This window comes from Oryx dammah, unplaced genomic scaffold (assembly GCF_014754425.2).
Source record: "Oryx dammah isolate SB20612 unplaced genomic scaffold, SCBI_Odam_1.1 HiC_scaffold_23, whole genome shotgun sequence".
NCBI lineage: Eukaryota > Metazoa > Chordata > Mammalia > Artiodactyla > Bovidae > Oryx > Oryx dammah.
Window position 1 is genome coordinate 16,939,002 of NW_024070207.1, and position 25,816 is coordinate 16,964,817.

The following is a 25,816-nucleotide window of genomic DNA, read 5'->3' on the forward strand; positions in this document are numbered from 1 at the left end:
TATCATGTGTAAAATAGATAGCTGATGAGAAGTTGCTGTATAACACAGGGAGCCCAGCCTAGGCTCCAAGCAGCAGCCCAGTCCTGCTCTGTGATCACCTGGAGGGGTGAAGTAAGAATAAGTATGTATTCTTCATAAAAGAGGCATTAGCTAGTTTAACATTAATGTTAAACTGATTTCCCCCATTAATGTTGGGGGAAGGGGAGAGATGCTCAAGAGGGAGGTGATATATGGCTGATTTGCATTGTTCTACAGCAGAAACCAGCACAACATTGTAAAGCAATTTTCTCCTAGGATGGGGAACACGTGTATACCTGTGGCAGATTCATGTTGATGTACGACAAAACCAATACAATATTGTAAAGTAATTAACCTCCAATTAAAATAAATAAATTTATATTAAAAAATAAAATAAAAATGTTCCTATGGGAAAAAAATATGACATGGGAGAAAATTGGACTAGAGATAGAGAAGTGTCTTTCAGTGATTTCTCCTAAAGACCTTAAGAATATTGGAACAAGAAGAAGCTATGGGTGAGGATCAACATCTGACACAGGAGCAATCATTGGCTGAAGTTGAGTCTGAACCTATTGATGCTGATTTAAGTGATGTGCTGGGCTAAAGGATGACTCAGGAAGCTCGTGGGACCCCAGAGGTGATTATCGTTAAGTGATGATGAAGATAATTAGAAAGCTATAGTACTGGAGACAAATACAATTATAAGCAACAGGAGAAAAATTTTTAGAACAAGATTAAAACCTCCCCCAAGAAAGTAATGGAAAAAAAAATGTGTACCTTTACATATCAAAGCTTACCTGTTCAGAGCTTGAGTGATTTAGCTGAATTCTTTAAGAGGTGCTATGATGTCTTCTAAAAAAAAATCACTTTGGACAGAAACCATCTTCAGCAGAGCTTAAATCATCAGGTGGTACCATTTAATATGATTGCTGAACAGCTGATAAACTGCCTTTGTACAAGGCTTGAGTGATTTAATTGAGTTTATGAAGAGGTGGAGTCTTTTTTTTTACAACACCATGTTCAGAAGAAAGCAACCTCAGAAGAGCCTAAATCATTAAGTAGTGTCATTTAAATATCTGTGCCAGACAGCAAATAAGCTGCCTTCAGACAAACTTTATTGCAGCATTATTTACAACAGCTAGAACATGGAAGCAACCTAGATGTCCATCAATGAATGGATAAAGAAGATGTGGTACATTTATACAATGGAATATTACTTGGCCATAAAAAAGAGTGAATTTTAGTTCTTTTGAGCTAAAGATTTGCACTCTATGCAGACGTGCTATGGTGTCTTCAGAAAAAGACTTGAGAAGACAGAAAGCATCTTGAAGAGCCAAAGTTGTTAAGTCATGCCACTGAAATTCACTTGCTTGTTAGGGCTAAAGCCCCAATCAAGTTGTTTTAATCCCAGGATCAGACTTAGATGAAGACTCTGAGAGCACAAAGATCCATAATTTGAACTAACAGTCCACCTCTGTTTGTTGCTTCACCGTCACCCAAAATTTCCATTGCCATGAGTGGGTACATCCTTATCACCTCTGGAAACCATTTCAGGCTCTAAATGGAAACTATACAAGCCTATCACTTTTAACTAATTCAAGCTATGTAAATTTTCATTATTCTGTTTATGTAATGTACTGTTATTATTTTGTTTTACTGCATAAAAAATATTTATGAGGACTTTCAAATGTTCACATGTGACCTCAGTTCCCCCCCTGGTTCTTTTAACCACAAAAAATTATCATTTCCTCAGTGGAACTCTCCTATCTCGGTGAGGGTCATTGAGGAACTTGACCCTCATAGGTAAGGAGGGGTTGCTGTTTATATGTTTCTGCCTGTGAGTGATGACTTGGGTTATACCACAGGCAGTCTCCAATGAATGAAAAGAGCACTGTACTTGGGTTCTGGAGACTTAGGGTCAAGGCCAGCTCTGCCACTGATTATTGTGACTTTGGGCTAATAACTTAGTTTTTTTGATCCTCAGTTTCATCACCTGTTAAATGAAGATAATAAGACATGGCCTACCTAGCAAAATATTTTTGATAATCAAATGTAATTCTCAATATCAGAGTGCTATTAAAAGTAAAATTTTAAAGTGCTAAGTAATTGTGAGGTGTTATTATATCTGTATCATTCTGGAACTTTACAAACAACTAAAAACCTAAGTTTTAGAATTCTTGTTTCTTGTTTTAAGTAACTTTGTCCATAACTAGAATTTATATGTCAGTTAATAGGAATTTATTTTTAAGTTAAAATCAACCCAACCAAAGATAACTAACTGGGTTGGTATTTTTCCTCCCAGTTCTTCTCATCATATGGAAATAGTCATCATTAATAAAAACTTGGAAAATAAAGACAAACATATAGAAAAGATAAAAACCACTCATATCCACAAATCTCAGAAACAATATTAACATTTAGTGGCTTGCTTTCCATACTTTTTAATGGCTATATATATATATATATATGTAGTTTTTTATATAGTTAAAATCATAATATATAGTTTTACACCAGCTTTTTCACTCAATATTTTATCATGAACATTTTCCCCTATGTTTAAAAATTTTTTCATAAATACAGTTTTTGATGGTGTAGACTATTTCATCATATGGTAGCATCATGGTTTATTTAACCATTTATTTTCTTGGTTATTTGGGATCCTATCCAAATTTTTGTCACAAATAATATCACATTGTCTATTTCTTGAGTTAAATGAAAATACTTGCTTTGGTGACAGCAGAGGTTTCTGTTTGTTTGTTTGTTTTAAGGAATCTCTTTTGTTGCTACATTTCATTGACCGAATGGAACTTCAAAAGACAGGTAGAAGAAAAACAAGCAGTAAATATAATTTCCAGGTTGAGGATCTGTCTTTGTTGGAGGCCTTTCCAAGAGCTGAATCTTAGTTTTAGAGCAAAGTAAGAGGGACAGTTGGCCACCATATTATGATGCTTCACCATAGAAAAGTTTTAGAATTTAGACCAGGAAAAGGATATCCTGAACACGAGGTTCATTTTCTTTTATGGACCCTGTGAAGTGTGAGATTAGGTTTCTCTTTTGTTGGCTGCTTGAAAAATTAGTGCCAAACGTGTGGCCCATGCCTGACACCTGTAATGGGCCTCTATGGTGTGTATGCACTTGGTATAGCTTTCCTCCAGGCTCCATTTTATGAGCTTATCTTTGTTTTGTTTTCCTTTCACTTGATTGACTTTGAATTTCTGCTGCTATCATACTGTATTTTGTATATTCTTTTTTTTTGGGGGGGGGTTTCAAAATTTATTGTACATCAGTTACTCTGGAGAGCTTGTTCAGACACAGCCTGCTGGTGCCACCTCTCAGAGTTTCAGGTTTATTTGATCTGGCTTGAGGCCCAAGAATTTGGATTTCTAACAAGTTTCCAGGTGATGTAGATATTGCCAGTCCAGGGGCCACACTTGGAGACCCACTACTCCAGGCATGAATTCCTTGAAATCTGGAAACAAAGGAAGACCTCTTTGCTTTCATTTCCCTCTACCTAAAATATCTTTGGCTGGTTTCTAAAATGGATAAAAAAAAAACTATTCAGATTTGACTGAAAAAGGAAAGAGAAAACTAAGAATATTGATGGGAGGAGCCTTAAAATCTGTAACAATTGTGCCTTTTCTTTCCTGGGGCTTAGCATCCAGGTAACAACAAGGCCCACTCCAGTTTCTAAGTGAAAGTAGCCAAGGGCAATTTTCCTTGTTACCTTTCTTTTTTTTTAATTTATTTAAAATTTTAATTGGAGGCTAATTACTTTACAATATTGCAGTGGTTTTTGTCATACATTCACATGAATCAGCCATGGGTGTACATGTGTTCTCCATCCTGACCCCCCAACACACGTCCTTCCCCATCCCATCCCTTTCTTGTAAACCACCTTATATCCATTACGGAACATGGTGGATAATAAATACATGGATGAATAAATCCATAAAAAATACATGAATAAATAAAACAATAAGGCAAAGGCAATGAGACAAGTGAATCAGCTAGGATTCTGAAAATGGCATAGTTCCTCTTAAAAAAAAGAACATGTGGGAAAGAGGCAGGTGAGGCTACCTTTGGAAAGGATGGTCCCGTGTGACGTCTGTGTCATCTGAAGTGTGCTTATGTGTCTCATATCTTGTGCTGCACTAGAGCTTTAGGTGTCTTTCAGGGGGTATGCAGTGCTGTGTGAAGAGCTATGTCTTTAGGGAGCACAGTTCCTGTGCATTTTGTTTGTGAGAAATCCAGAGATTCGGGAGCTGGTGAGCCCTGCAGATGGAAGTAAAGGCCCCTACTTCCTGGAAGCAGACAAGGAGATAGCTGGATAAAGCAAATCAGGATGAATAGAAAGTGATCTAAGATTAACTTATTAGTTCCTAGTGTCAAGCCTGTGCCAGGCACATTACATGTATTGAGTCTTTCAATTCTTATAACTACTCTGTATTAACCCCCTTTTACAGGTGAGGCCATTTAAGCTCAAAGCATTTAAGTAGACAGCCTAGGGTCACACAGCAGATGCCAGAAGCCAGAAATCTCCTGGGTCTTTCCAACTCCAAACCTTCTGCTTGTGCTACTCTATCACACACTCCTTTTTATTGCCACTCAGAAGGAAAGAAAACTTTTTTTTTTCATGTTTTTTGGAAAGAAATGATGGTGAGAAAATATTGTTGACCAGAGAGATGTGCTAACAATTTGATTAGGGTGTTTGATGAGTTAGATTCTCATCCAGTGTGTGTCTACTGGCTTACATATTGCTTACTTTAAAAGGTTGAGGTTCTAAATTGAGTATGTTCGTATATGTGAAAACTTATTTTAAAATTATATTGAAAAAGTTCTTACAGTGCCATATAGTTTTGTTATTGTATATCATATACATTATTGTTCTAATTCCTAGAGTATGTTGTCTTCTATCTATATTACACAGCAGGAAGAATTACTGTTTAACATTAAAGATTCAGTTATCCTTTATGGTCTTGTTATTCACATGTTTGGGTCAATACACATTATTAACTTTAATTGCTCACAATAAAAAATTCTTAGTGTGCTAACTAGACTGAACAGTATGCCATCTTTCTTCAGTGATGCTGAAGACCCTTTGGGATTTTGCAGTAGCTCAAGGTTATTTTCTTTGCGTTAACAATGAATGCGAGTCTCAATTAATTGAGGATTCTCTTAGCAGAAAGCCAGATGTCAGAGACGACTACATCCTGGATAGTGTTTACAATCCCTCTTGGTTCTTCAAATGTGGACCATACAGCTCAGCAAAGAGTACTCTTTGGAGGTCATTGCTCTGCCCTTTGGGGAGTCTGAAGGACGTAGCATCTTGCTTGTCCTCCAGGGTCAGTGCTCTGCCCCAGGGCAAGAGCCTCCTATATTACCCCCTTTACTCGTAGAAGTCCACTGTGTTTGAAATGGGAAAATGGTGGGGTAAGGATGCATTCTGTACTAGGGCCTTTGCTTCTATTTCAAGGCCAGTAAACAGGGAAGTTGAGCACAAATATGGTATCCCACTAGAGACAGCAGACAAATGCAAAAAAAAAAATAGTATGGAATGCGGGATTGGGCGATAAGTAGAAAAAGGGAAAGAAGCAATGGGTAGAAATTGAGAGGAATGAGGGGGAGAATTATGAGAGTTATGAGAATTACGAGGAATTAAGAGAGTGTATGAGGGGGAGATTAAGAGATGCAGAAGATATAGGAAATGGAGGGGAAGAGAGGAAGGCAGAAGAGAGATACATCAAACATTAACATGAAGGGTTGCAAGGAGACTAAAATTGACACCAGCTAAGGGATATGAAGTTGTTTTCCTCCTTAAAACAAATGAGGCCTCCCCGACTCCTTCAAACTTATTTGTGCCCTATATAATTATCCATGTGAATGGAAGTGTATGGTTGAGGGCATTGCCTCATATTTCTTTTTTTTTTTCCCCAACATTTTCCATTGAAATTGTTGCATGTGTGAATTGGGTATAAATGAGAGTGAAACTAGTGTGTGTTGCCTTGGAAGAAGATGGGTAAGAGTCAGGTTCCTGATAATTTGCCAGAATGATCACTTTTGCTGAAAGTTTTTGAAGATGATGCCACTGAAGTTGACGGCTGTCTGTATGTGAGTGGGGGGTCACCAGAAGGGCTCACATGGGACCATCATTTCCTTTTCCCTATCATCCTCATGGAACATGCCATTTTTGAACTGGGCTTATAGCTACTCTTGCAGAATCAGGTACCACTTTGAGTTTTTATCTATGCATTAAAGGCTGCCAATTTATAGAGAACATATATTGTTTTTCATAGCCACTGAAGAGCTGATGGGGGAAATGGACTTACTATTTCATCAGAGGGAATGTAACTAGCCATAAAGAAATTCCAGATATGCCGATTAAGTTTTATCAATTACTAAGGGTGAAATTTTCTAGGTTCTTTATTGGAGGATGGAGTCTCATGGCTTTAGCACATTCTACCTGAAGACAGGAGGATGAACCTTCCCCCATGGGCCTTCCCAACTACTGGGGTTTGCTAATATAACAAAAGACATAAGAGCAGTGACTGTTTATGATAGCCCAGTTTAATCTCCTTTCTTGGTAGTTATGTTTGAAAGGTCATCATTCACTAGATGGGAAGTGCTGGGTTTAGATGATGACATGATTCCTTAATTCTCCAGCAAAAACAGTCACCCTGTTAATATGTATGTATATTCCTAGTGAGATGATGTCTTTTGGATGGCAGTTGTAGGGTTATTATAGTATTTGATGAACTTTCATATCAATCACCTCCTTCAAACCTCCTGTGATGAAGGCAAGGTTTATCCATTTTACAAAGGAAGGCAGAAGTTTAGAGAGGTTAACTGACTTTCACAAAGCTTCCCCACTACCAGTTACAAAGTGAGGCTGGCCTAGAATTTAGATCCCCGACTCCTGGTTCAGTGATTGACTATGATACTGCTTGTCATAAAAAGAGAGTCACCTAATGTGTTTTGAAAATAGGTTTGGGGCCAGTGAAGTATCAAAAATGGAATGTTTATGGAAGCAAGTAAAACCTAAGAGAATCTAATCTATTTTCTCACTCAACAGTTACAACAGTAGTCATGCCTTTTTACAAGTTACCCCTCCTGAAGGCATAACTTGCTAGTAGAAGGAAACAGCCTTTGTTTAAAAAAAGAACACTGTTAATTATTTTTCCTTGATTCCTGTATTATATTTTTCCATCCTTTATCTCTCGATTACAAAAATATCTGATACTTTATAATTAAAATATTAAAGAACTATATAGAGTCACCTGTCATTCCTCCCTTTAGATTCATTCATAATCCAGTGTTTAAGGGTTTGGGCCCTTTCCCTCACTTACTAAACATTAGTTTCCTTTTCTGCTCAATCAGTGTGTATTTTGCCCAGGATGCTAGGTTTAAGCCAGAAATATATGTTATGTAGAACCTCTTTTTAAATCTTTTACCCACCTTGCTTTAAATACTTATAGCCAAGAATTAAATCTACTTTTATGCCTAATTTTCCATTGTAGTTACCACATAGAAGTATTTCCAATGGGAAAAATAAATTTGAAGGCCCACAAAATGTCATTCTTTCTACCAAAATAAATAAATAAAGGGAAACTAGATAACTAGTCTCTCTCCTGCATAAGGGAAAATGTGCATTTCATGAATCCAGGAGGTGAGACTTTCCTGTGGGTCCCCTCTCATAATATGTTCTCCAACAGGATGTTTGTTTATAGAGCAGAACTGCCAAAAACTAGAACCGTCTTTGCATAAATCAGTCCCTCTGGAACTATTGTCCTCACAATGAGCACTCACTTCTTTTTTTTTAATTTTTTATTTTATATTGGAGTATAGCTGATTAACAATGTTGAAACTATCACAACATTGTTATTTGAGCACTTGCCTCTTTGATACCACCTGCAAGGCTGCTCTGTTGCTTTAGAAAGAATTGTTCTGGGATACTTAGTCTTATCCAAGAATAAGGCTGCGAAAAGTTTCCCTTGGGAGAGAGGGAGGTTTATGGCTCAGGGTGCTCAGTGACCCACAAAGCAGGGGATGGAGCAAAATGGCATTTTTTTTTTAATTAAAGCAACAACTGCAGTACTTAATTTACTTTCCTGGTAGTTAAGCAGACACTGAGGCATTCTAATTCTTAAAAGACCACAAGGGTAACATTTTGTACTTGATCTTTGTGAGCCATTGACTAGTAGCCTCTTAGTGAAATAGAGAAAATGATTGAACCACTGAAAGTGTCTCTCATCCAGTTAAGGAGTGACCAAGTCACTAAGGATCGTCTCTTAGGAAAAGTAAAGGTTGTCACCCATAGATGGGTGGCCCTTTGAAAATATTTCTCTATCCTTCTAACACGGCATTCGTAGAGCAAAGCTCAGAAATGTTGAGGTGAAAAACAAGCATTTTAATATGATGCATCTCTAACCCAGCCACCTCTACCAGCCCTGCCAGAAATGACCTCTCTGTCCACACAAGTTATTTGGCTTCAGGAACACACAACACTGAGTACAGATTGCTCCTGGGTTGGGGGAGCAGGAGAGGGCTTCTAGTGTTAGGCTAGGGGTTGTAGGACAAGCGGCCCTCCTAGGAGGGCTGCAGCTCCAGTGCAAGCCTCCTAGTGAAGTATGGGATTAGACCTCCTTGGTCGCAAATGAACTTAATGGAAGATCACGTGATAGAGACCTGTGTGCAACCAGCCAATTAAAGCTGAGCTGCATGCTGATTTTGAGCCCGGAGCTAGTTTATTAGCTATCTCAGTTTAAAAATGAGGTAGAACAAAATTGGATGTCAATATAGGCTTACCTGGAGCATCTTTTGCAGTTTACTTACATATTTTACTCAGAAAAGATTGGTGTCTGCTTTTTATGTGTCTCGCTCTGTGCTGAGAGTCGTGGGGGAATCCTACCTGTAAGACAAGGTTCTCTGTCCTCAGGTCATTTTCAATTTAGGTGCAGAAATCAGACACACACACACAGAGTTTATATAGAAAATGCCCAGCAGGTGATCTCCAAGGCAATAGATGCAGTGGCAGATGGATCTTCCGATTCCATCCCCACCATTCATTTTCTTCCTCAGCCTGTGTGAAAGAACAGCCATTTTGAAGCCTGCCCCCATCATCCCATGTGTACCGAGTGGCACAAAGCTACCTGGTTTGTCTTACAGTAGACACCTTTTTCATCATCGCATCCGTCTGCTCAAAAGCCTTTCCAAGCACACTGTTTATGACTGTCCAATTTCTTCTTTCTTCCTGATTTCTAAGACTATATCTGATCCATTTACTCTTTCTTCTCAGTTCTTCATCAGTGTGCTATAGATATTCCAATGTCCAAGCTTTGCTTCTCCTATTTTTCCTACTTGAGACGCCTTACCTTTCCTGCCTACCCCTTCTTTAAGACCCATCTCTCAAACCCTCCTTCCTCTCCAGTAAGCCCTCACTCTCCACCACAAAGTTCTCTGATCTTCTTTTCTTTGGACAGACAACAGGCTTTATACTCTGTTCTTCCCAACTTAGCACCAAATTTCCTTTAGTCTGGTAGTATTGGTTTCTGTTTCTTTTTTTTAATTAATTTATTTTTTAATTGAAGGATAATTGCTTTACAGAATTTTGTTGTCTTCTGTCAAAGTTTCATGTTTGCTAAGCTTATTTCCCCAATGAGATGACACATTTAGAACATTCCTTAGGTTCCCAATGAGTCACCCAGTACAATCTGTCACCACACTGATCCACAATTCCAAGTCTACTGGTTAATTGACCCACTGACTGGTTCCGAGGAAAGGGGGCCAGGACCCTAGCAAGCATTGTTCCTCAGAGCCAAGGTTGTGAAATGCTTGCTGTTTAGAACTAGTCAGCCTCTGTGGTTTTTTAACCCCCTTTGGAAAAATTGTTTCTGCATTTAAAAAATGTTTTATATAATATTTTTTAAATCTTTCTGTATTATTATGGCTTTCAGTGTCACTTTTTCCTTATGCCATACATTGTAATTTTGCATGCTTTCCATTGCTTTTCTAAAAATAATGATTGTTCTATGCTTTTAGGCCAAATTTATATAGGAAAGTGTTTCTCTATGTCTGTCCTCTGTTATTCCCTTTCTTTTCCTTCATGCTCTGCTTTGAAGGAGCTAGGTAGTGTTCTAAAAAATAATTCTGCCTGTGACCATGACATCCAATGAGAAGGTCCAAAAAAACTTCCAGGAATTTTAGGGGAAGATGACAAATGGAACTCCTACAACAAAGACGACTCAGGTGACAGTTTTCTAAAATGCTTTCTGAAGGCAAGCATAGCACTGCCCTGGGATTTTGTCCAGAGGAGAATTGGTTGCTTTGCTGTACCTTGAACCCGGCACAACTGAGTTACCAATATATGCTTTTGACCCTAACATGGCACCTGGCAATAGGTGTGCCTGAATGAGTACAGGGTCATCCCCAGTGTTGGGGAAAACAGCAACACTGCCATCACCACCCAGCGCAACTCTAAAACATACCCTCCCACCCCTCCAACCTTCTTGGGGAAACTGGATAAGTGTCTCCTCATCCATGAACACATAATGGCAAATAGGCATGACCTGTTTCCATATCTTGGGTCTCATTTCATATAATGAAGGTCATTCATTCACCCATTCATTTTTTCATTTGCTTATTCATTAAATATTTGGTGAATCAGACACCAGGCTAGATAAACATTGATGTACAGAGATGAGTAAGTCCCAGTTCCTGCCTTGAAGGAACTGATGGCCTAGCAAGGGACACATACAAGTCAGTTAGTGAGTATAGTTTAGCATGGTAAGTGCAATAGAGAGGTTAGCACTGAGGAGGGGTGTCTATTGAAGACTGAGGGAAGGAGCAGTTAGGGAAGGCTTCCTGGAGGAGGGGACCACTCAACTGAGGTGAGTCTTAAAGAAGGAATAGAGCCAGCTATGTAAGAGTTGGGTGGCATTTAAGATACAAGGAACAAAATATGAAGGCAGTAAGCATGACATAATATTAGTTGAGGTTCTATGATTATAACTACAGGTAGTTCAGCATAACTAGTGCATAGGGTGCTAAGGGGAAGGGTAAGACATGGAGCTGTGAAAGTAATTGGGGATTGGGTTCCCGAGGGTTTACATATGTCATACTAAGGGCTTTGGACATGATTCTGAAGGCAGTGGGCCAACACTGAAGCAGGGAAATAATATCAGATTTGTGTTTCAAAATATCACTGTAGCCACAGGAGAAGAATGAATGTGGATGGTGCAGAGGATGGAGGCATCATGAAAGAAGGCAAGTCAGGCTGTGTGAATCACACAGGTGGGAAATCACAGAGGCCTAACCCAAGGGCCAGTATTGTAAGAATAAAAGAGAGCAATGCAGAGAGAATATTTAGGAGGAAGAGTTAATAGAACTAGGCAACTAATCAGGCTTCCCAGGTGGTTCAGTGGTAAAGAATCTGCCTGCTAATGCAGGAGATGCAAGAGATGCAGATTTGATCCTTGGGTCAAGAAGATCCCCTGGAGGAGGGCATGGCAACCCACTCCAGTATTCTTGCCTGAAGAATGCCATGGCCAGAGAGGAAGCTGGTGGGCTACAGTCCATGAGGTTGCAGAGAGTCAGACATGACTGACTGAGCATGCATAGCATTCCGACGACTAATCAGATGGTGACAGAAGCAGCTAAATAGAGTGAGGTAGGGAACACAAGAGGAACTGTAGTTTCTTCTTGTAGGTGGGGAGAGGCAGTTGAGAAGGTGTTTTCTTTTGAAAATATTTCAAGTGAGGGGGCTGTGACGCAGCCAAATAAAGGTGTTCAATAGGTGGTTAACTCCATGGGGTCAGAGGAGATCCACCTGGGGAGTCTTGAAAGTAGACAGTAATTGAAACCATACAAGTAGATGAAGTGACCTAAGGGGAAAGTGTGTTGATGATAAGAGATGAGGGCCTAGGACAGCTCCTGGGGACTACTAGTTAGAGCCTACAGAAGACCCAGAAATGTACGAATAGACTCTCGGAAAGAATTGTGTGAAAGATGGTGGGGAGACGTTAGTTTCATGAAGATCATAGTCAGCATGTCAGTTTTGACTTGAAGTCAGTGGCTGTGACGGCTGAAAAATGGCCATCTCAGGGCGGAGATCAGTTTGGGACCTCAGATTCATTTCAGTGGTTTGAAGAGTGAGGGTCAAAGAAGTCTAGATTGCCTTTTCAAGAAGTTGAAGCTAGAGAAGAAACGGTGGAGAGATTATAGCAACTGAAGAAAGCTATGTGGTAGCAGGGAGTTTTAATTTTTAAGGACAAAAGAAATCTCAGCATGTATTTTTAAAGCCAGATAGGAAGTGTCAGTAGAGAGGGAGAGACTGAAGATATAAGAAGAAATAGGAAATAATCAATGGAGTGAGACCCCCACCCCCACCCCATGGAGAAATGAGACGAACAGGGACAGTGGAGCACCAGTTAGGGTATAAACCTCAGGTAGAAGGATAGGACAGTGTTCCACTAAGATGTGAAGGGAGATGTTACTAATGGAGATACATTCCTAGGAGTGGGACAGGAAGTGAAGTCAAAGGAGTTCTAAACTCATGGCCTGTGTTTTTTTCAGTGAAGTAGAAGGAATTTCTTATGCTGAAAGTAAAGGAGGAGAAGATGAAGCAGAAGTTTGAGTGAAGTGGTGAAATTCTAGAATGTTCCCTAAGAGGAGTGGGAAAGGAAGTTGACCAGGGCCAAGAAGGGTGTTGCAAGCACCACTGATGATCCAGCCCTGGTCCATGACCTTTATAGTAAGCACTAGTCTACATGGTTGTGATTTTTGCCCCCAACAACTTTACCAGCCTCGGTATGGAAATGGAGGTTTCATGGCTAGATTCTATCAGGGTAAAGTTTTGTTGGAGAGTTGAAAGAGGAGGTCAGAGGAGCATAGTTTCCAGGGCAGTGGCTTAAGGGCAGTTTAAATGATGTACTGTAGAGTCTAGGCCAGGAGGAAGCTGAGAAGTTGGCTAAAAATGGAAGGATCCCGGGATTGGAGGTTTTGTTGAAATCAAAGAATAAGTAAAATAGGAGTAATGACATGAAAGAGTGAGAAAGCTGGGCCCAGAGAATAAGATAACAGAGTTATCTGAGAGAATATTACAGAGAAAGGGTCATTCTGGATAATGAAAAGGCCTGAAATAGCTGTGATTCTCCATTCTGCACATCATCTATGGTGCTTCAAAACATCATTTGCCCAGGCCTCTCTTTCAGAAATTCTGATAGGGTAGGTTCTGAGTGGGCTCAAGATATTCAGATTTTTGTGAAACTCTACAGGTTATTCTGATGAGCCGCCCTGGTTAAGAACCACTCGTGTAATGGTGGCCATGGGAAGGGATTGAAGGAGTGGAAAGGAGATGAAGTTCTTTAAAGCTGAGAGGCATCAAGGACTTAAAAGGAGAGGATGTGTGTGACAGAGGTGCCCATCTGTATATTATGTTTAACAGCAAGATGGCAACACTTAGTGTTGGAAAGAATACTGGGAACCAAAGTCAATGATAAAGGGGACTTGACCACGAGAACTAAATGGCAGTGACTTCAAAGGAGGGGGCTTTGTAGACAAGTGCAGAATTGCTTATCTCAAACGATTTGGAATAAAAATGAGGCAACTCTGCCCTTCTCCGTTGCCCTAGGCCTAAAGACTTAGAATGGGGAAGAATGATCAGCGTCCATCAGGATTATCTGAGAAAGTGATACCTTCGTTGGATAGCAGGGTTTAAAATGATTTTTCTCAACCCCAGCTGCTTAAGGAAATACTGGAGGGCCTTTAAAAATCAACAGTTCTGGGGACAACCCCAGAGTAAATCTGAATCTCTAGCAGTAGGGCTCTGAAATCTCTCTCTACCACCTCTCCAACTCTCTCTCTCACTCACTCTCTGACTTTTTTGAACTTTCCCACACAAAAGTGATGCATAGTGAGGTTTGAGAACCTAAGGCAGGAAGTAAACAGTGCCTTTAATGAAGAGGTTGGAGTGAAGGTGCAGAGGGATTTTAATGGGGTAAGCCCTAGTCACTAGAGGAAATGCAAAACATTGGAGTGAAGAATATAGGAGATGGCAGATGATTTCTCCTTTAAAATTTAGGGGGATGGAGAAAGATGTCAAGATGAAAGACTCTGGAGAGACTAGCTGACCCCTGGAGTTACAGCCAGAACCCATACACATGCAGAGGGTCCCAGTACTAAACACCATTTGTGATTTGTGGTCTAGTCAGCAATTTGTGACCTTTGTTCTAGGTTCCGATAGAATATGGTTGATAGTCTTACAAAGTGGTGCTTCTTCTTTGTGCTTCTGCTCTCTGCAAATATCAATCCAGAGCTGAACAGACTGCATCTTATGAGCCCAAGATTCAGGCTAGGCTGAATCTTAATATAAACAACCAGTTCTCTGAGAATTTTCTAGAGGAGATACAGACATTTTTAGTATTCCTTAAAAGAAAAAGAAAGAAAAAAGTTCTAACTTAGGATCCAGTCATTGAATATTTGCTGAAGATTAGGCTCAAATCTATTGATTTTTTTAAATGAGACTGAATAATAAATGTGGAAGTTGCTCAGTCATGTCTGACTTTTTGTGACCCCATGGACTGTAGCCCACCAGGCTCCTCTGTCCATGGGGATTCTCCAGGCAAGGATACTGAAGAATACTCAAGAATACTGAAGTGGGTTGCCATTTCCCTCTCCAGAGGATGTTCCCAACCCAGGGATTGAACCTGGGTCTCCTGCATTGCAGGCAGATTATTTTACCTTCTGAGCCACCAGGAAAGCCTGAATAATAAACAGTGCAACTACTAAGAGCGTAGGTTCTGTGGACATAGCTGGGATCTAGATTCAAATCCTGGCTCTGTCGGCTGTTGAATCCTGCATATGTGGTTTAACTTCATTGAGTCTCACTTTCTTCATCTATACAACAATGTGTGTGTGTGTGTGTGTGTGTGTGTGTGAGTGCATGCTCACTAAGTCATATCCGACTCTTTGCAACCCCATGGACTGTAGCCCACCAGGCTCCTCTGTCCATGGAATTTTCCAGGCAAGAATACTGGAGTGGGTTGCCATTTACTTCTCCAGGGGATCTTCCCAACCCAGGGATCGAACCTGCCTCTCTTGTGTCTCCTGCATTGACAGGCGGATTCTTTACCAGCTGAGCAGCTCTGCCTTATAAAATTGTGGTTGAAATTAAATGAGATAACCCTAGAAACACTCTGCACGTGGTAAATATTCTCTAAATGCTAGTGACTACGTGTGCAGATGTAAGCTGTGTGCTAGGAAATGTGAAAATGAGTAAGATACAGTCTCTGCTGTCAAGTGTCTCCAATTTTAGCTACAGAGATAGGTATGTAAAGAAGAAATGAAAATGCAGTGTTAATCAGGGCCAAGCTCAAAGTATACACTGAGTCACTCTATGGGAGGAGGAAGAGAGGGGCATTTAACTTTGTCTGCAGAAGGAAGACAGCAAAAGTCTTGCCAAAGGGGAGAGAATGCAAGAGTGAGTCTTCAAAAGTAAGGATTAATGGGAGTTGTCCACACAAAGCAGAGGCGTGTGGTAAGAGGTCAGGCTTTCCAGGCCTCAGCCTAGCACGTGTAAAAGCTTGGCAGTAAGAGAGAAGCTGGCAGTTGAGGGAGTATGAAATGGATAAGGAATAGTGGGGGCCACAGCAAGAATAGACAAGGGAGAGCTAAGCCGGGGGCAGATCATGCAGGCCCTTGGTTCACATGCTAGGGTGCATGATCTTTGAACATCTGGATAATGCGGGATCTTAAAGGTAGGAACGTGGTCAGATACGTATATTCCAAAAAGATTATTCTGGCCACAGAGTAATGAATCACAGAGGGCAAAATTGGAGATAGTAAGACCTGGTGAAAAATGCTGGTACCTCGGACTAAGATGATGATGATTTGTGGAGATGAAAGAAAGAAGATGGATCCAAAATGAGTTAGAACCTGATGACTGATTAAATTGAATTAACGAAGGAGTCAAAGAAGCTCCCAAATTTAGGATTTGAGCAGTTGGGCCAGTATTGAAATACCCAATAGCCAGAGTAAGCATGTGTCTAAGACCCAGCAAATTAGGGCACCCAAAATGTGAAAACATTTTGGTTTGGGATATACAGTAGTTAGACAAGTTAATCATCATAGGAACATCAGAACTTTTGTGGCTTCCTTACCTTTTTTATGAAGTAGGATTGTTTTTATTTGAGAGAGCAAGTCATAATCTTTTCATTGCTTAGAGTCTCCCAAAGAGGAGGAGTCCAAGGCCTTAATCCTTCTCTGATCTGGGCAGTGAGTGGTTATCATTTCACTGAGAACATGGACACTGAAGGAGGAGCAGTTTGGATGTCCTGCCTCTGTTATAATTAGTGCTACATGATGAGAATGGCATAATTAGGCTGGTAAGGGACTGGCAATCAGGTGGCCTTAGAGGGACACCATTAAGCTGATTCTCGTCATTCAGCTTAAGTAGTGGAGCTTCCCTTGTAGCTCAGTCGGTCAAGAATCTGCCTGCAGTGCAGGAGACATGGGTTCGATCCCTGGGTTGGGAAGATCTCCTGGAGAAGGAAATGGCAACCCAGTCAAGTATCTTTGCCTGGAAAATCTCATGGACAGCAGAGCCTTGTGGGCTGCAGTCCATGGGCTCGCAAAGAGTTGGGCATGACTGAGCAACTAACACTTATTTACATCTCAGTCAACATGCTTCAGTTGTGCTGCCGTTGCTAACAGAGAAATAGGGAGAGCCTGTTTACTGGCAAGAGAGATCATGAATGCAAATTGATGTCATGATTAAAGATATAGCCTGAGCTAGGGGTTCTTAACCTGGATCCTAGGGAAATTTTGAGCCTCTGAATTTATATTCAGAAGTATGTATATGTGTGTATAATCCAATTTTGTAGACAGAAGTACCACAGCTTTCTTTAGATTTTTCATACTGGTCTTTGATACCAGAATGGTCACCAACCACCAGTAGATTTACTGTGAAGTAAATACAGCTGCTTCTTCAGAGTTTCTCACTTGGGATTCTTCCAAGGCTCTTGAAGGAGTCCTACCATTTTTGTACTGTTTTTACTTAAAGGGAATATTCATCTCAAATCACATAAAGTCTTTGTACCCACAAAATCTATATCTACCCCTGCCAACCACAGATTAGGAAACTACCCAGCATGAGTTAGTATCTGGGAGTGAATGCCATCCAAGAGAAATGAATACCAAAGACTGTACTAGGAAAGGAAAGGCAGAATAAGAAATGCCCATCAAATAAAGAATGATTACTTAGGGAGGAGGAGGATCAGACCACATTGTCGAGGAAACAGAAAGGTGGTTAGCCATGTTCAACATGAATGGGAGATCAGGAAAGAGGAAAATAAGAAAATGATTACAGGAGTAGCTGGGTGATCAGTGGTGATCAGTGGACTGACTAGAACAGAAAGCTGAGTGTTTTGTTTGCCTTTCTGGACAAATAAAAGTGGTAGTTGAACAATTATAAGTGGTAGTTATGGTCTATAAACATGCAAGGGAAGTAGAAGTACCTACAGAAAATGCTAATCTTCATTGTTCAGTTAAAATGATAGTCAATAAAATAGATTCACTTTAAATGTGGAATCTATACCGAGTTGAATTTAGATGGCACATATATACTTTTCAAAATGAGTCCTAAATGTGTTCCACGACCAGGCAAAGACTTTGAGTGACCCTTGTCCCCCTCACCCACTCCCCCTGACCGCCTAATCTTTCTTTCCTAATCTTGTATCTTAATCCTGTTACTTCTTGAATTTCCATATTTGTGTCCCATATCTCTGTCCCCAAATAGAAGCCATAAGAGTGACCATTGGATATGAAATGTTTTGAATTTTAAATTCATCCTGGATAACCCACAGAACCAGTAATCCATTATGGTTAATTGAATGTTGTCTAAAATTCAGGGTAAGGAAACATCTATTTGAACCAGAATGTTCTAAATTTGCCACCCTGGCAGCTCTAAAGTTGATTGGTTTCAATTGGGCAAAACTGGTTCATGCTGACTTACCCTGTATTAGGAGATTATTACTTTTTTGACTGTGAAATGCAGCCATAGCAGAGATACATACTCAAATTTGCTGATATATAAATGCCATCTTAGAGTGTTTCCACAATAACTTCCTCCTGGGATCATTTTGAGATAGACTAATTTCATTACAGTTCCCAAATTTATTTCTTCAGTGATTATTCCTTTAAAGTTTTTTGACTTATTAGTTATTGAAATATTTATTCATAATTGTGTCACTATGAAAAATCTGTTACTTGAGGACAATGATTTTGAATGGCTACCATGACAAAATTTACAAGGACATGGAAGAATAGCTACAAAATACCAGAATTGGTTTGAAGTTTCTAGTTCAGTTCAGTTGCTCAGTGGTGTCTGACTCTTTGCAGCCCCATGGACTGAAGCATACCAGGCCTCTCTGTCCATCACCAACTCCCAGAGATTACTCAAACTGATGTCCATTGAGTCGGTGATGCCATCCAACCATCTCACCCTCTGTTGTCCCCTTCTTTTTCCCACCTTCAATCTTTCCCAGCATCAGAGTCTTTATAAACGAGTCAATTCTTCGCACCAGGTGGCCAAAGTATTGGTGTTTCAGCTTCAGCATCAGTCCTTCCAATGAATATTCAGGACTGATTTCCTTTAGGATAAACAGGTTGGATCTCTTTGCTTTCCTCGGGACTCATAAGAGTCTTCTCAAACACCACGGTTCAAAAGCATCAATTCTTTGGTGCTCAGCTTTCTTTATAGTCCAACTCTCATATCCATCCATGACTACTGGAAAAACCATAGCCTTGACTAGATGGACCTTTGTTGACAAAGTAATGTCTCTGCTTTTTAATATGCTGTCTAGATTGGTTATAACATTTCTTCCAAGGAGCAAGTGTCTTTTAATTTTATGGCAGCAGTCACCATCTGCAGTGATTTTGGAGACCCCCAAAATAAAGTCTGTCACTGTTTCCATTGTTTCCCCATCTGTTTGCCATGAAGTGATGGGACCAGATGCCATGACCTTAGTTTTCTGAATGTTGAGTTTTAGGCCAACTTTTTCACTCTCCTCTTTCACTTTCATCAAGAGGCTCTTTAGTTCTTCACTTTCTGCCATAAGGGCAGTGTCACCTGCATATCTGAGGTTATTGATATTTCTCCTGGCAATCTTGATTCCAGCTTGTGCTTCATCCAGCCCAGCATTTCTCATGATGTACTCTGCATATAAGTTAAATAAGCAGGGTGACAATATACAGCCTTGATGTACTCCTTTCCTGATTTGGAACCAGTTTGTTGTTCCATGTCTGGTTCTAACTGTTGCTTCTTGACCTGCATACAGATTTCTCAGGAGGCAGGTCAGGTGGTCTAGTATTCCCATCTCTTGAAGAATGTTCCACAGTTTATTATGATCCTCATAGTCAATAAAACAGAAGTAGATGTTTTTCTGGAACTCTCTCACTTTTTCAATGATTCAGCAGCTGTTGGCAATTTGATCTCTGGTTCCTCTGCCTTTTTAAATCCAGTTTAAACATTTAGAAGTTCACGGTTCACATATTGCTGAAGCCTGGCTTGGAGAATTTGAGCATTACTTTGCTAATGTGTGAGATGAGTACAATTGTGTGGTAGTTTGAACATTCTTTGGCATTGCCTTTCTTTGGGACTGGAATGAAAACTGACCTTTTCCAGTCCTGTGGCCACTGTTGAGTTTTCCAAGTTTGCTAGTATATTGAGTGCAGCACTTTCACAGCATCATCTTTTAGGATTTGAAATAGCTCAACTGGAATTCCATCACCTCCACTAGCTTTGTTCATAGTGATGCTTCCTAAGGCCCACTTGACTTCTCATTCCAGGATGTCTGGCTCTAGGTTACTGATCACACCATCATGATTATCTGGGTCATGAAGATCTTTTTTGTATAGTTCTTGTGTGTATTCTTGCCACCTCTTCTTAATATCTTCTGCTTCTGTTAGGTCCATACCATTTCTGTCCTTTATTGTGTCCATCTTTGCATGAAATTTTGTTTCTAGGAATGACCTGAAATTAATTCAGTAAAAAGCAGCAATTTGTCCTTATTTTTTATTTTTTTCACTAGCAATGTTCTGGGTGAGATATGATTTAAAACATTTTTAATGATAAAGAGAGACTTGCAATATTATTGATTTGCAATAATATTCTTACTGACAGAAGACTATCTGTTAAGATATGCTTTGTAATGTAAAAATGTAAGTTTTAAAATTTCTAGTTACTTAATATTTAGCTATGGTTTAACATAAAAACACTTAATAGATAAACACTTATAGATAGTTTAAGCACTTTTCTATTCATTCTTTCTAATAGTAAAGCTTAGCTTTACTTGAGTCTGATGAATTCCTTCTTTAGTAGGTGATATTTGATTCAGCAAAGCCAGTTAAATACAATCTACCTAGATATCTGTTGATTATATCATTAGACTGGTAAAAGATATAAATCAGTTTGACTACAAGTTTTGTTTGAATTGGATTTGGAAATTTGTAAATTATTTGGACCTGACATTTTGTCCAGCTCTCAGCCACTTACTTATATAAAATTATAAATTCTGGAGTTAAATATTGTTATAATTGCATTGGTCTCAATTGTCATTCAGCTTTGTAATTATTTTGATGAACCTAACTGTACAACTTATGGATGCCAAAACTTTATCCCAAATAAATACATGTTAACATTTTGCCTTTAGCCAATAAGAAGAAAGAGAAAGAGCGCCCAGAGATCTCTCTTCCTTCAGACTTTGAACATACGATTCATGTTGGGTTTGATGCAGTCACCGGGGAATTCACTGTAAGTAAGCTTCTTATTTTGTTTTGTAAGGCATAAAAAAATTCCTTTGTGAAAATCAGTTTCAAAGAAGAATTGCCATGTCCCAAAATATCAGACTTGATGTTTTTGGTGACTTCAAGGAAGATGGACTTTGCCTAGACTATCACAGGTGGAACTAGAGAGTGGCTTTAGAATTGGCAAAATTATTTTGTTCATCATGACAAAAATGTCTAATTGTGGTTAGCCTTCAACTTGATTGAAAATGCTAATTTCCTATGGCACAGGAAGCATAGTCTAGATAGATTCAACTTGAGATTGTTCTTTATCACTTGAAGTGAATCAGAGAACCATTGACTCAACTTGGCCAATAAAGACAGTCTATCTGAATAATTCAGGCTTTACATTAGATCCTGGATTACCTAGATAAATTAACCACACTAACCAAAAATCTCTGTAAAACTGACCTTTTTTCCCTTTGATTTCAAGAACATAGCTTACTTTTAGGCTTATATACAGGTATATTTTATAGCCATTCAAAACAACAAACCTCATGTGTCAGAAAGAAGTATTGATGGGTGTATTGTGTGCTTTAGTGGTTATATACTTACTTTATATTTGTATATATAAGAAATACCAATAAGAATTTCCCAGAAAGGCTATAGCTATAGATCCAGTCTTTCTTTGGATATTGGTAAGGTCCAAATGGCACATAATCTCAGATCTGATATTTTATGCCTGTTTGTTTTTTTTTAAAAGATCTAGCATTTTTCTTTTAGGCGGATGAAGGAAAAGATATGGGTAGAAATATGTCCTCAGGAAGATCAAGTACTTTTTCATACTAGTAAGGACCTCAGTCAAAATGTGCATTCTGAGATAATGAGTAATTTTGAATGCATTCTGGAAAAAGAATCTTTGATAGAACCATCTCCATTGATTCTTGGCTTCTTAAACCAGAGAGAAATTTAGATATTAAATAAGTAGATTTCCTATTTCATAACATGATGGTTAGTGAGTAGACTTTGTCATAAGATTAAATTTTTTAAAAGAAGGAACAAATTAATTTGATTTAGAGAATCAAACCATGTTTCTAAATGAACAGACAAGTTATCTTTTTTCTTAATTCCAAAAGTAAGCTGTGTGAGAATGAAATGGAAATCGATTAAACATCTTAGTCTTGTAAAATGATATAAACTTATTGTATGTTCTCAGTAGCAAGTAGAAGAGAACGTTAAGAAGTACTGACATTAATAAAGTTGAGATAATGGTTGAACCAATTTCATCATTGAAATCAGAGACATTATTTAAATAGCTTTGAATTTGAGCCCAATCTCTGTTCTTTGCCATATTTGAGAATATTCTGTTAGCTACACTTAGAAAATGTAACCTCACTGCCACTGCTACCACCGTTATCACCACAACCAAAACCAACAAATCGTTATATATTCGTATTTTGAATAATCTGAACAAGTTTAGATTTTAAAAAAATCATAAAGAGATGACTCTTTTTTTCTGACATTTGAAACAGTAAAAGCACTTTATTATTATAAGTTTTCTCTTAAAACACTGCACTTATTTAAGAGCTCTCTTTCCCAGTTTTGACCTTTTGTTTTCTATGTGCTTTTCTTCTGTTTTATTGTTTTATTTCATATTTCTCTTTTCTTTTATTCTTCCTTTTTGTTTTTGGATGTGAAAAATTTCCCCTCTACTATTCTCATGTGATATAGTCTGGTTCCTTTCCAATTTTTAAATATTTTTCCACTTTTTCTTACTTGTCTGACATCTTATGATACAATTTTTCTGTCTTTTCTTTCCTTTGTTCTTTATGGGTTTTGAATGGAAATGAAAGAAAATGAATCACCAGCATTTTGCTGACTGTAGATCAGTTGTTTTCACTTTGCTATCAATTAGAACCCAAAGAACCAATCAGAGCGGTGTGGAGTAGCAATATGTGAAGGGCAGTCTTTCCAATCATGAAAAACAGCTCAATGCAACTAAACCAAACCAAACAATAACTTTTCCCCTCTTCTCAAAAATCTAATATTGAAATAAAGTGTTTCATGCAGTTGTTAGAAATCCATTGAATATGGATAAGACACAGGCTAAATTTGGAAATCTGATGTACTTTATTGTCATCATGATAATCTTTTATAACTATCTGACCCCACATTATTTTTTTAAATACCAAATTCTTTTTTTACCATCTTAACCTGTGATTTATATTTACTGACTTTAACAATACCAAATGATAATAAGCTTTTAAAAGTCATTTTATTGGTAGGATTTAGAATTAAGTCTTAATTGCCCCCAATCCACTAATTGATTATGTATATGTGCGTGTGCATGTGGAGGGGGAGGGACATATTACTAAATTTGCCCACTGCAGTTGTTGAGGTTGAATTTTGAGCAATTGGTTGAACTATCTAGTCCAGTTGCGTCCCAAGGGCCTGTTATAATATTTGGACACTGATTTGGTGTATTGCTTGGTACTTATCCTTTGACTAATTGGCCCATAAAACCTTGTATACTTGGACCCTGAGGTTAAAATTATTGGTTGGGAGGTGAGATTTGGGGTATGAAACTATTACAAGTCCTTACCCTTTATCTTGCCATTTTTGTCCCAAATACTTCAGAACTCCCCCTTCCAGACCTCTAGACCTGTGACGGTCGCTTCAAGTCAATCAGAGGGAAAAATGGTATGAGTGATATAAATAATCATTTCTTCTGATAAGATAAATGCTTGGCCTGTTGTATCATGCTGCCATTCTCCTGGGCTACACTGGATAATCCCCAGCTTGATGTACATCTAGTTGTTATTACCCACATGGTCAGGCCTTGACATGTGCTCCTGCTTCTGATGCTCACACGTCTAGGTCTTCATGAGCTATCTGACTTCTGGGGTTTGTACCTCAATTTGGAGTAATGAGATGGCTTTCTGTTTTCATCCCTTTGTGGCATACATTCAGATTTAAGTGTTAGGTCTCATTGATGAACTGGTTTATCTCAACTTAAAAAAGGAAAAAGACTAAGTTATGTCAGCAGCATAGTCACATGGTAAGTATAGTTGTCTGGAGGATTTTTTGCAGTTGACAGCAGTTATTCCTGCTGCCTAGTGATCATAAGACTATTATCACAAAAGTTTAGAAGTGCCATGAGAATATATAGTAACTGCAAATATTCTAATGATTATGGTAATGATCATGCCAGTGACGTCCGCTCTAGTGGTTATGTGCAATGCATACCTAGTTTTGTAACACTTAACTCCTTTGGCCATTACAGTATTAACCAAATGCTATTAATTGCACTTAGAATCAGAACTGGGATCATGCATGGGCTCCTGAGTTCAAATTTTTGGCTTAAAGCTTTAGCATCAAATTGCGTGATGAATGCATGTAAAAGTGTCCTTTTCACTGTGCTTGGAGTAACCCCAAATGCCAGGAATCAAAGACCTGTATCCCAAATCAAACCAGTTAGGTCAAAGCATGTTTCTGTAGTGTTGTAAATAATATCTTTATTTAGACAAAGGTGTTACCTTATGTCTCATCTTATTATGTGGGAAATGGGACTTTGGAACAGCAACATTAAAATGGAAATTGTTCATAATATGGTTGAAATGAATGGTTTCCCTTCCCTGGTCTAAATGACTCAGAAATTCAAACATAGAGTCTGGCTGTGTGGGAAATCCTTAATCTAGTTTTTTCTAAGCCAGCCATGACTTTAGCTCCAAAATACATGAAAATCACTTTAATGAGGTCAAGGTTAAATTCAGCATCACAATATAACTCTTCTTTGAATTTTAGCCATACAGACACTTCCCATGTAAAATTGAAAACGGTTCACCAGAATTGGGAACTGAAATTTGTAAGTTCATCACATGGCCACTGGCCACCTGTGATCACCCAGTTGTAAAAGATGACTTACAAATTATTGTTGAAGCTTTTCATGATGCCATCCTTCTTTCCTCCAAATTCATGTTTCTGCCTTTTGGTAATTTCTCTAGCCATGTAATGGTAACTCTTACAATTGCTTATTTATGGAGGAAGCATCTGGCCAAAACTGGAATTACTGCATCCAAACTTTGGAACATTGTCATTTTCTCTGTTTTCTGAAATCTGTTGTCCTGTAGCCTGTCCTGGCCCTGATTTAGTTAATACCTCCCTATACTCACAACCGCCCCACTTTAGAAGGGATTACCCCCTCCCCATTCAGACCCATTGGTTTCATCTCCTCCCACCTTCTAAGTTGTCCCACATTCTGTTTTAACTTTCTTTTCTTTCTTTATTTACGTCCATTACAGCCAGATCTCTATGGCTCACAGATGTGCCCAGGGAAGCTCCCAGAGGTGCGTCACAGGCCCAAAAGAAGCTTGCATCAAAGTGCTTCTTTGAGATGTCATAGCACTGCAGCAGCAGGTTCATGTGTGTGCAGTAGAGTTGTTGCTTGGCTTATCTCACTTTTTTGTTGTCATTCCCAAACTCTGGAGGCCCACGTCACACATTGTTTTGCCGAGACTTCATAGGACAAAACCACGTAAATTGTATCTAGATGCACTTCAGGAATAGTGTGTCTGTTTCTCGCTCCAAGTTGCTCTTGGAGGTTGGATAATTATGAAATGGGGGCATCCATAGGCCGAACATGTAGGAAAGGATGCAAAGCTCACCTCCCAGTGTAATCTTTGCAATTCTCCTTGGTTAGAGTGCCAAGTACTCCCTCCTCTCTGCTCTAAATGCTCTGGATGATTGCAAATTTTCACAAGGCTTTGGCTTGGTTGCCACAGTCCCCAGGTTCTATGTGGCCAGTGAATGAAGCAAGGAGGAGGGGATAGGGGGAGGAGAGGAGAAAGCTGCAGGGAAAATACCCAAAGCAGCCTTGACTATTTAGCACTCCTGTGGTTATTGCTCTGCCATGATTCTGTTTTCATCTCCTCTCAATCCCTCTTTATATTAAAGTTCTAGACCCCCCCAAAATTGCATTTGATAATCACAAAATATGAACTGACCAAGGGTGAGGCTTTCCTTT

General features: G+C 39.1%; 1 protein-coding gene across 6 annotated transcripts in view; it reads left to right on the plus strand.

Moving 5' to 3' along the window:
• The window catches only part of PAK3 (p21 (RAC1) activated kinase 3), a 128,631-nt gene that overhangs the window by 31,169 nt on the left and 71,646 nt on the right, over window positions 1-25,816 (plus strand). For 4 of the 6 annotated variants that reach the window (XM_040265090.1, XM_040265092.1, XM_040265093.1 and 1 more), the window contains 2 exons: window positions 20,721-20,821; window positions 25,095-25,139. In XM_040265090.1, coding sequence (XP_040121024.1) covers window positions 20,721-20,821; window positions 25,095-25,139 — 146 coding nt within the window. The remainder of the gene's footprint in view (window positions 1-20,720; window positions 20,822-25,094; window positions 25,140-25,816) is intronic. The other 2 variants (XM_040265094.1, XM_040265095.1) reach the window with 1 other exon arrangement.